General features: G+C 45.4%; 1 protein-coding gene across 1 annotated transcript in view; it reads left to right on the forward strand.

Annotated features, from left to right (window-relative positions):
• The window catches only part of ENPP6 (ectonucleotide pyrophosphatase/phosphodiesterase 6), a gene marked incomplete at its 5' end in the record, with an annotated part of 30,413 nt that extends 23,314 nt beyond the window's left edge, over positions 1-7,099 (forward strand). Inside the window, 3 exons of the mRNA XM_009574504.1 lie at positions 1,835-1,972; positions 5,996-6,119; positions 6,876-7,099. Of these exons, the coding sequence (XP_009572799.1) occupies positions 1,835-1,972; positions 5,996-6,119; positions 6,876-7,099 (486 nt within the window). The remainder of the gene's footprint in view (positions 1-1,834; positions 1,973-5,995; positions 6,120-6,875) is intronic.
• Positions 7,100-12,191: the final 5,092 nt, after the last annotated feature.

Genomic DNA, 12,191 nt, shown 5'->3' on the forward strand with positions numbered 1-12,191 from the left:
TGTTGGATTGAATCAACCATAAAAGCCCAAGGCTAGAACTGCAGGATTTTGAGGGACAAATTAAAACAATACAGAAAAAAATTTGGAAACCACTTGAAAAGAATGAAAATGCAGCATCTGTAACTAATAGACTAGTACATTATAGTTTAACCAGAAACCAATGCTTGAGAAGTCATTATTGCTGTACTCAGAATATAGATGAGTGGATGTACAAAATGGGCAGTCCATGCTCCAGGTGAATAATTTTGTTTTCTATATTGTATTTTAGCCAGTTCCAGTATATTGTAGCTTGTGCAATTTTTCTGAAGAGGATATTTGCTAATTTTTGCACCCCAACAGGCTCTCCAGGAATTGTATAGCTGTGATACTGTGAACACTGCAAATTAGTGCCAGAATTGTAAGTTGTCTTAGAGGCACGCGTAAGCAATTCACTCAAAGTTCCTGCAGGGAATCACAGCGTGTATATATGCTCTCCTCGGCCTTAACACAGAGGTCCCTATTTTTGTAGGTCAGACCTTCAAACAAGGGCAAGTATAAGTTAAGACTTCAGGCAGACATGGGGTTTCATCCGACAAAGCTCTTAAGCACATGCTTCTCTCTCATTAAACAGCCTAATATCCCTAAGGAGTATAAAGTACAATGCCTCGCACCATGGTTTTGTTTTCTTCCTTCATTTCTTTTTAGGACTTCTTACTGGAGTGCTGCTTTTTTAAGCAAAATAAAGTTGATTTTCTGTTTCCCAATAGCCAGATTCCTCTATTCTTAGTTCACTTTAAAGAGCCGTGTTTAGGAATTAAATTGTTTCATAACATAGTGGTTATCACCTTTAAGAATATGCCATTTTGAAGCACCAGAAGTACTGGTGAAACACCAGGACCACTCCCTAGTCCAGGTCATGGTAGGAGGGTCTGGCTGAGTCGTGCAATCACACCGTGGTGCCATCCTTAGGGCGACTGCATATCAGTGCAAATCTCTTGCACTCATATGCACACAAGGGGACTTAGCTAAAAGGCTAGCAAAGGACCTTTCATTCTTTGCAGAACTGAGCTATTTATTCCTGAAGATTATTTATATTTAAGCAAAAGAGCGATATACACTTTGGGGACTCCAATAACCACCTTCTTTATGGCATATGAACATCTTCTTTAGGCATTTAAAATATTTTTCTGAATAATTTGGGGTTTAACCACATTTGTGTGACTATATTCCAGACAGTATGATTAATATTAATAAACCACTTGTACGGCATTGTGCTGTAGGCATTGGCATTGGCTGATTAATCTCACGGCATCTTTATGAAGCAGATAACTAAACACTATCAATCCCTTTAATAGGGATTGGCTGGTTAAGTGTGAGAAACACAGGTGAAGTGACGTTAATTGATCACTCAAGAGCACAAAGAGGGAATGAGTGGCAGAGGCCAAAGGCAATATCCCTTTTCCGCGTCTGTACCCAGTCCACATGGTGCCTTTGAGCATCTTTTGCCACTTAACTTACTGTCTCCTGTGATGGTTTGGTTTCTGCTGGTCTGTCTCTGTAGGCTGATATACTCACATGCATACGTTTACGAATGCATGTATTATAAATATATATAATACACAAATTCATACGTTCCTATGTGTTTATGATCCACGTTTTCAGAACCTCCTAAATCACGTAAGCAGGTTTTGCACAACTGTCATCTTTGAACTGGCAAAGTCCCAGTCTGAATGTGCTGATGATTAGCCATTAAAGGGGATTACCCATTTTACAAATTCAGGTGTTTCCATGTACCCACAGGTGCGTATATGCTCTTTACAGACATACGGTGTCCTAACATTCGTTTTCTTTGCAGATATATCAGAAATTGAAAGCTGTGGAACACATGAACGTTTATAACATACAGGATATTCCAGACAGGTTTTTCTACAAAAAAGGAAAATTTGTGGCTCCTCTAACTCTCGTGGCTGAGGAAGGATGGTTCATAGTAGAGGTAAAGTATAGAAGCAAAATACTTGACATGAATGTGAAAAGGTGCAATATATGAAAACAATATGAAAAATGTACAATTCTATGCTGGGCATTGAGTAAAAGTGTCACATCATTTACTTGGGCTGACTGCAAAACTAATGTCAAATATTGCTGTGTGCTTAAAAGAGCATAAAGGCATGGCAGATATGCTGAAGGTAGGCAAAGTTAAATAGTCAAGACGGTTCTTTCTTCTGCATCGTCATAAAGCAGGAGGAGTTTTTGTATTTCCCATTCCAGTTCCGTTGCTTTCCTCCTCTTCCCCCTGCCCATCTACCTTCATCTCAGACACAAAAGGAGTGTTTCCATTTCAAGACCTTACTATCCCTCCATTCAGCAGTATTTTGTGGTAACTTTTCCTTCTGCCTGGCTTCCCACCCACCAGACTCTGTCCTAAAAATGCCCTGTTTCTCCCAAGCACTCCAGTCTCAAAAGGGTCAGGCTGGGGGTTTACTCCTCAGAGGTACCCAGTGCACACACTGAAATCTGAGAGCTTGTTAAGCAGAGAATCGATTAGACTTGCACTTGAAGAAGTTTTTCATACCAACTTATTTTGTTACTATAAATTGTTGTTGTTGTTGTTGTTGGTTTATACGTGTGTCGCTACTGAGCATCTCCACATTACAGATATTAACTGCACCTGACCACAGCTCAGAGGGTGAGGCAACTTATATATCTTCTAAGTGGGTAAACTGAGGAGCAGTACTAAGTGATTTGCCCAAGGCTACACATTAAATCAGTAAGTCGTCAACAGTACCAAGGAGTCCTGGGTTTTTTCAGCCCCAGCATAGTCATTACCCATCATTGCCCTGCAGATTATTGTAACTCAGTTGAACATCTGCGTTCATGACCCTCAGAGCTACTGCTCACCAGGCTTTGCTCAAGATGCTCCACACCACCACGTTTCTCACTAGCCAACCTGACTTTAGAATAATAATTTCTACAGCTGAATAAAAATGCACCTCTAAAAAAACCCAATTGCTTTTGAGTATGGATGGGTAAGCACCACATTTCTGATTTAAAAAAAATATTAAAAAGCCAGAGTTAAGATTCAGTCACGTAAAATGGGAACCTGAAACATTTTTGCCAAAATGATTTTAAAAAATTACAACTAAACTCTTTTGTACAGAAGTTCAACACAGAACATTTTTATATATTCTGTAAAAAAAAAAAAGCACTTTAAAAAAATTGTTGAAACTCTGACAAACCTTAATAACAGTGCAGCAAACACTGCTGCTATGGTAATTATTTCTGTCTCTCTGCCCATTCCTTCCCATTGTTTCTGATTTTCAAGAATGTCCTCTCATTAATGCTGTCAGATTTTCCTTCTCCTCAGTACATTTTCATTATCTGTGAATGGGATGTGAACATGAAAGTTTCCTGTCATATTTTTAAAGCAATAATTGAGCCTTCTATTATACTTCCTGCCTAAACCACTGAAGAGAGGATGTTCAGCTCTTCCCTATCACGCTCACGGGGTGTTTTAACTCTCTGTCAGCTAGTGGATAGCTATAAACTGTTTGAAAAAGGGGATTTTTTTTTTCTTTTTTTTTTTTTGGAGAGACAAAGGGGATGTATCTGGAAAGTTGTTTTTTTTCCCAGCAAGTAGCATAGGAACAAAAGCCTATCCACATTTTGGTTAATGCAGGATGAGGAGGCATTTCACACACCTCCGTCTGTATCGAAGCTGGTCTGCCAACATTATCTTGTTAAGTTCCACATGAGTGAGTGGTCCCCATCCCCATCCCCATCTTGGCAAGCTGCTCTCCTGTGTGCAACAATGGCGTTAGCCCTCAGGGCTGCGTGCTCACCCTATACCCATCCCAGTGTACTTTCCCAGGTTTTAGGGAGCAATTGCTGTACAGCTTCTAAACATGCACATGCAGGGAAAAGTCCATCGTCAGCAGTCCCAGACACGCCTGCTTCGTCTTTGAGGAGCAGTGCTAGCCCAGGCTTAGGCTGAGCATGAAAAATCAATGTCTCGGTTGAGTCCCCTGTCCCGTTTGGGCTGGCCAAGGGTGCTGCTGGCGCCCTGGCCCCCAAGAAGCCCCAGGGCTTTGTGGGGTTTGCTGTGAGGCAGAGCCTGACGCTCTAGAAGGGCAGTGCTGAGATACTTGCACAGCCCTTTCCCTCAAGCTACTGCTGTTAACGGCTCCGTTTCACAAGCTCTCACTTCAGCTGCAGCTGTGAAAGAAAGTAGTATGTTTTCTGACCCAACTAGGAGCAAAAATAATGGAAATGACTGTGCCTTTGACTGCACGTCTAGGTGTGAGTAGGTATCTCCTGGTGTCTGGGCGGGTGATGGAAAGGCGCACTGCCTCCTGCGTTTGACATTCCTGGGGAAGCAGCTGAGTCTGCGACATCTGACAGGACCGTGGCGGGGTGTAGCTTCGGCAATGTCATGATACTACCAAAGAAACACCACAAATTAGACGTGACTTGGCTTGTCTGGAGCTGATGCTAACAAATGCGTACAGGTTGCCTAATGGTGAGCAGCCCAGTGACAGTTAGTCTCTGGGAAGCGCAGTAAGCAGAGCCACAGCATAAGGAGGTGCTATGGTAGGAAGAGGGGAAGGAGTCCATTTCCTCCTTGGCTTGCTCTGAACGCTGTCAGTGAAATAGATGTGGACAAAGAAAAAGATTTAATTTGTCAGCTAAAATTGTTTAATTATCTGGTACTTCTGCTGACTATTACATACGAAGAAATGCAAGGGATACTCCTGGGGTTCCCCTGGAAAGCAGTCAGAAGAGCTACATCTCATAGCCATAATCATTGCCGTCCTCAGTGCTCCTGCGTGTAGTCAATTTTCTTCTTGGGCAGAGGCAGAAAACAAAAATCAAATAAAATAAAAGTTTGTAAAAGGAAAGGGATCCTCGGTCAATCTGCTTCACCATCTGCAGGGGTTGTGGCACCACTTGCCCAGGATGGGAATGTGGGAGACTCTGTTGGGGCATCTTCTGTGCTCCTGTGACGGAGTGTGAAGCCCAGACCTGGCTGCTTCAGGGAACTGGAGCTCCTTCTCTGTAACCATCGGAGAAATTAATGCCAGGGGTCTAACGAACTATTAGCTGATGTTCTTTGTCTAAGTAAAGTTCCTGCCATAGTTTTGGGGCTAACTGGAGTGTCACATCTGCTGCCATCCCTAGGGAGCATGGGACAAGAGAAACTCTCGGAGAGGGTGGGTCCAGCATTTTGAGCAGCCCCTAGGGACCGCTGCTCCCGAGTGGGCCAGGATATGGCACTACTGTAGGTAGCCTGGTAAGAGCTATTAATGCGGAGCAGGAGAAAGTAAGGAAGGAATTTAAAAGTATGACTTAAGTGCAATATGGGCAAGGAAAAACAAGAATTATGACGACAAATTATTAAAGCATGGACACTTAGCGGGGAGAGAAAACTGAAAGTGGTCTATGTCAGGGAGAAGGGGACTGTCTTAGGTCTGAGCCTGCATTCCCTGGAAGGAACCTCATTGCTTTAATACTAAAACAAGCAGGGCGAAGAAATAATAATAATTAGACAGTATATAGTAGGGGTGATATTTGTATTGTTTAGGCTGACTAGTCAAATGGAGCAAAAATGGTTTCTTTTTCTATGGTGCCAATGGCATGTCAGGCAGAACAACGCACCATCAAACCCATGGGAGCGTGTGGCACTGGGTGGGAGAGCGCAGCTGCTAGCATGCAGTGGGAGAGGGACGCCACCTTGCTTACATGTGTCACGTACGGCTGTGATACTTCGTGCTCACAGCAGAAATTTGATGAGTGAGAGTTGTCCTCCCCGCTCAGCCGGGGGATGGCTACTCGCTGAGACGGCAAAGCCGGGGGTCACCCCTCCTGGTGATGAGCCCCTGTGCAGCTGACGGCATGGTGCCGGGGCCTGGTGGGGTGGTACAGCACACGGAGACACAGCGTGGCACACCACAGTGCCCCATGGCACACCACGCACAGCCTGGCAGGCGGGCACTAACCGCGCTCTGCTGTTGTCGCCCAGAGCAGGGACAAGCTGCCCTTCTGGGAGAACGGGACGGGGAAGAAGGATGCCTGGCAGAATGGCTGGCACGGCTACGACAACGAGCTCATGGACATGAGAGCCTTCTTCGTCGCGTACGGGCCAGGTACAATGCCACCGTCCCTGGTGTCCTGCCCCCCTTGCAGCCCCACGACCCCTGCCCCAGCGTCCCGGCAGCCCTGGCACATCAGGACCCTGATGTGGCACTCTGCGACACCCAAAAATTACAAATAGATGGCAGGATTTCCTCACTACGGCTGGATGCCAAGAAGGTTTCTAGCTCTATGTCTGTTTTATAGCTGGAGAAACAGGGCAGAGAGACATGAAGGGATTTGGTCAGCCCCCTCCGATGTCCCAGCACAGTAACTCTATCCCTTTGCCCTGTTTTCCAAGACTGGCCTAAATTTTTAATTCTATTTGAAACACATGAATTCTCCTTTTGTTGGTGGATTCGGACTCACTAGCGCAGAGCACTTTCTTTGGGAAGGTTGCAGCATACCTCGCCCACCTGTCCGATGGGCAGACGCAAAACCCCTGATTTCCAGTTCATCAGTGGAAAACATTGCCGAGCACCAGGCTGCGACTGCAGACAGGAGCGAAAGCAAAGCAGAATGTGAAATACAATTATTTCAGGCTATTAAATCTACCAAGCATACACAGTAAAGTGGCTCCTGTACTTAATAATTTAATTAATTTTTCTTTTTTAGTTTTTAGAATAAAATCGGACTAGAAGTAAAAATAATGAATTAAAACATTTAAAATGTTTTTGCTGAGCTATGTTGCCCCGCAGCACCCCGTGTTTCAGGAGCTGAGCCCCAAGCCGTATGACACCAACTCCTCTCTTTGCCTGTTTTCCCTGCAGATTTCCGATCCAACTTCCGAGCGCCTCCCATCAGATCCGTGGATGTTTACAACATCATGTGCAGCCTGGCAGGAATACAGCCGCTGCCCAACAATGGCTCCTGGTCCAGGGTGGAGTGCATGCTCCGAAACACGGCCCCCTTGGCACCACTCCCCCCGTATGGCAGCTGCGCCCTGGCGCTAGCTCTGCTCTCCCTGTTCGCCCAGCAGATCTCCTTACTGTGATCCCAAACAATGTCAGTCAGTGTCACCAGCAACTCCATCCTTCTCTTTTTTTTTTCTTTTTTTTTTTTAAGTTCTTCATTTGAATAACAACTTCATTAATAGAGTGCTGCCCCCCACTCCTCCATCATGCTCCACCAGGCGTGAATCTGACCCATTCTGCTTTTACAGCAGTTATAACATGAAGCCAGGTTTTGTACTGCTCTAAACACAGCCAGGAAAGTCGGGGTCACTACTCTGGATTTACAGCACTGGCAATGAGAGCAGAGCCCAGCCGGCTATCCACAAAATTTTCTGGTGGGTGCACGTGGAGATCTCTGAGCGTCAAATGCATCTTACCCCAGCATCTTTAACTGAGAGGCTCACCCTGGCTCCTGGTGCTGAGAAGCTCAGGAGTGGAGACAGACCTCTGTGCATTTAACTGGGTTCTCTCTGATTCACTCCTTCACCTCCAGCTCCACCACCAGCTGAGCCCCACCTTCTCCTTACAGTGCCAGCCAAACCCCGTCTATACTGACCCCTTCTTCAAAGAGCCAAGCGCTTTGTTCAGTGATCGTAATGCCGAGAGAGGTGGACCGGCAGGAGAGCAGTGAGAGCTTCTACTTCTCTCAGCCTTTCCTTCTTCATTTTCCCCAAAGGCCCCGCACGCCTCCAGGGCTGGGCTTTCCTCAGGGGCCGCAGCAGGGAGCGGGGGGGCCTGGGAAAGGGGAGTGATAGAAATCCTCCACTTCAAAACCAGGAGGAAAGTGAAACGGCATCTGGACACACAGGGGTCAGGAGAAAGTAGGATGAGGAAGCCTGGCATTTAACAGCCTCTCTGCTTCTCCTGGTGGAGATAATATCATCTGCTCCAGATTGGGGGTTTTGTACCCAATTGTGTTTCTGAAGGTTTTTCAACACTTACTGCTTTTCTACCAGCTCTTGCTCTCTACACCTCTGCCCGGTGAGCAGCACATTCCCCTTTATTCTGCAGCAGGGAGAGAGGTCTACACTGATAGATCTCCCGGCCTCTCAGTTAATCCTGGCTAATATTTCCACCACGGGCTATCAAGCCCAAACAAAGTTGTAACGGTAAAGTTAAATAGCAGGAGAGGATGGAGCTGTTGTCAGAGGTAATGCCTCTGAAGGTTAAGTCAAATGGATGATGTAATCCTGAAAACATCAACATGGCAGATATATTAAATCCCTGAAAAACCTGATTTTGCCCCTACTCATTCACTCCAGCGCAGCCATGGATCCACTCTGGGACAATGTTCAACACAGGGCTGGCAGCAAAGCCACCACCACGGTCTCTTAACTCAGAAGATTAATTTCACTTAATTGTTAAATCATCTAGTTGTCACAGTCCTGGGTGTTACACACTGGGATGAATGGATGTATGCCGTGGTGGGTCATTAGAGAGGTGTTCTTTTTACATCATTAAATTTCTACTATGAAATAAGCTCGTCTAAAACAGGGCTGTAAAGGGCTGATCCTGCAAAGTGTCCTTTCCTCTTTGGGAGGCTGTGGCCTTCGGCAATGCCTTCGGGAGTGCTCAGCGCTTTTTCTGATATACCTCTGAACCAGGAGCTTTCCGTGACAAACTGCCTTTGGAAGGATTTAGGTCCCTCCCCATGCAAAATAAACATCTAGGACTTCTTATTCCTGTGGATCCAAGTCAAGCACGATCCAGCTATGTGTGGTACAGTGAGTTTAAGGGTGAATGATTACACTGGGGGGGGGAAAAAGACGACCAAATTAAACTTGACAAAAGACTTCTGTAATAGCTGTAAAGATTTATGTAATGTGTTTTTAAAGCTCAAGTGAACCATCAAATCAATTGGGGAAAAAAAGGGAGAAAATCAGTCTTTGTTATTAGACTGTTGAGTATAAAAGGCAATTTAGTGCTTTCGAAGCATTTGCAAGTAGCTGTAAAACAAGCACCTATTGTTCAGAGTTCCCTGTTGCTCTTTAATGGACCAGGCCCAATGAATTCACTAGAGCACGTTTTTAAAGTGAAAAAATTATCAGGATACAAGATAAAACTTGGTAATTTAGTCATTTGGTTGTTTGAAAATCAGCAGGATAGATACAGTCAATACCTGCTGATCCCTCCATAGCCTGCCGTTTTAACTCTCGGAGTGAACAAAACCCAAGGTCTTCTTACAGAAGAAAAGATCCCAGAAGTATAAGGCTATATTCAGATCCTTAATTATACAAGCAGAAATTGGAAATAACAAATTGGGTCCACTGAGTTGTTCCAGGGATGGGCCACGACACACGAAAGCAACGTTGATCCCTGGGAGTACTTTGTGTAACTCATTTTTGTCCGTGACCGCATGCAAATACTGCAGAGCAAATCTTCTAATTGCAGTAGGATTTGTTTGACCTTAATGCAAGCATTGTGTGTATGGCAATACACCTCAAAAGATACTTGATCTGTGAAAGGGGAATTTGACAGTAGACCTACAAGAAGCTCATTAGCTTCAGGAGAACTACAGCTGATTATTTTTTGAGAAGTGCATGTTTCTTCCTCAGAAATGTTGTACTTCTGAATCAGTTCACATTCTCATTCAAAAATCAAGTGTCTTGACTCTCACCTATTTTTCTGTATGCTATGCAACAGAGGTGGGTGTATTTTAAAACTTATTTCTGAATGATGTTTTTATACAATGACTGATTGTGAATGAGTGAATAATTCTAAGAATGGTGTTAGAAAAAAATATGCATCTTTTTGTAAATATTGTAAGATTTTTGGAAAAAAAAAAAAGAAACAACAAACCCACCCCTGTAACACCTTGCCTTTCTTGTTTGATTGCTGCATCAAAGTGTGATAAAGTGTTTGAAGCTTGTGCTGATTAATCATTGGAAAGATGAATGATAACATTGTTTAGAAATGGCAAAGTTGTCAGCATGTAAATTAGGGACATTAAATACATCACATGAGATACTGTAGCTTGTATATGAAGTCCTTTTTTCCAGCTGTATTTCAATATTTAACCTTTTGAACATCCATCCAGGGACATGTAATTCACACTAGCAAATGGACATGACAAACCATTTTGCTCTCCTGAGAGGTGAGCCTTGGATGCTCTCTGCAGACCCGCTTCTCCAAGCCCACCTTGTTACCATCACATCAGCTGCTTGCACAGAAGTCAGGTGCATCGTCACTGGTACCAGGGTTCAGTTGGTTCGGGCTTTCTGGAGCCCTCACGGTAGACCCCGCTTCCGAGGGCGGGGCGGTGCAAATGGCAACACCAAGGGCCTCAAGGACAAGGGGCCCTACTTCCACTTGAAGCTCCACAAACCAACAGCGATGTTCATGGAACAGATTGATTTAATAGAAATAAGTCTCCAAACCTACTCAGTGGAATTTATCTTGTTTTCCTTACATTAACTGACCACAGGGGCAGGGTGGGGATGATGGAGGAGAAGCCAAGTCCAGGAAAGCACCTCAGGTATACCAATTAGTCCTTCAATTCACATCAGGACTACCTTTGAACTGGCAGCATTGCCAAGGTCTGCCCAGAGAGGCTCCCCCCATGTCCCATGAACATGGGTCCCACGAAAAGGAGGGTGCTGAGGGACTGTCTGCATGGGGACAGCGTGGGAGTCAGTCTCAGTCAGCTCCCCGTAGCGGTGCCAAAAATGGCAATTTCCCACCTAAATAAGCTGAGTCTTTCCAGAGAAGGGCAACGAAGCTGGTGAAGGGCCTGGAGCACAAGTCTTATGAGGAGTGGCTGAGGGAACTGGGGCTGTTTAGCCTGGAGAAGAGGAGGCTGAGGGGAGACCTCATCGCGCTCTACAACTACCTGAAAGGAGGTTGTAGCGAGGTGGGGGTCGGTCTCTTCTCCCAAGTAACAAGCGATAGGACGAGAGGACATGGCCTCAAGTTGCGCCAAGGGAGGTTTAGACTGGACATTAGGAAAAACTTCTTTACTGAAAGAGTGGTCAGGCCTTGGAACAGACTGCCCAGGGAAGTGGTGGAGTCGCCATCCCTGGAAGTATTTAAAAGACATGTAGATGAGGCGCTTAGGGACATGGTTTAGTGCGCATGGTGGTGTTGGGTTAACGGTTGGACTCGATGATCTTAGAGGTCTTTTCCAACCTTAATGATTCTATGATTCTATGACTCTATCAATGAGCTTGGTGGCCATGTAAATGGCACGACTGGCCAAGGCTCGACGGATGAGCCCTCCAGCATCCCTCGGGATGCTGCCCGTGTTGCCCACACAGACTGCAGCCTCACGCAGACACTTTCCCATCAGCCCAGACGCTGGCCAGAGCCCTCCACAAGTACCAGGACTTCACAACTAAGGGGGGAATTAAAGAGATTTTGTGGTGCTGGCCACCTTCCTTGTCTCCTAACTGCTCAGTAGAAGTCAAAACATCCGTCAGACGTTAAACTCCACACCTCAGGGGGAGATGCAGACCAAATGAGCTCTGGGCACTGTGAAGGGAAAGGCATTGGAAAAGCTCCATGTAACATTTCCCCCTCCTCCTTTTCCCTGTAAGGCGGTGGCAAGAGGGCAGGCGGCTGCAAATCAAATGGGAATTTTTAAAGAAAACATGGCCTAATGAAGGGAAAAGTTTGAAACCCTCCATTTTAGCATAATGAGTCTTTAATAGCTGTTTTGAAAGACAACTTTCACCTACATGGAAAAACGTTTTTTGTGTAGGTACTGAAACACATTTATGTTAAAAGAAGGTTATTGTGGAGTGCTCAAAAAGAAGAACATTTCAGAATTACAGTTGACTGGACACCGTAATTCTCAAGCTTCGTACAGATGTTTACAGCTGTAGAGATTATTCTGGTACAATTTGAATTATATGGAAGTCGCTATGGACTTGCAAACTGGCCTAACGTTATCCCAAACCTGGCAACTCTGTATCAATGACACGGCTTCCGCTCTACCGGCCCAACTTCATCAGAAAATCACCGCGAGCTGCCAGCAGACCTGCCCGGATCTCTCCCTAACCCTGCCTGCCCTCTGTGATGGCCCCCCGCCCCGGTACGAGGCGATTGCCTCCTCGGAGCCACGCCACCACACCGCAAGGCTGCCTTTTTCCACCGCTTCCACCGGTTTCCTGGCTGGCTGGGAAGCGTCACCCCCTG

The sequence above is a fragment of the Fulmarus glacialis genome, unplaced genomic scaffold (assembly GCF_000690835.1).
Source record: "Fulmarus glacialis isolate BGI_N327 unplaced genomic scaffold, ASM69083v1 scaffold38113, whole genome shotgun sequence".
In the NCBI taxonomy this organism is placed as follows: domain Eukaryota; kingdom Metazoa; phylum Chordata; class Aves; order Procellariiformes; family Procellariidae; genus Fulmarus; species Fulmarus glacialis.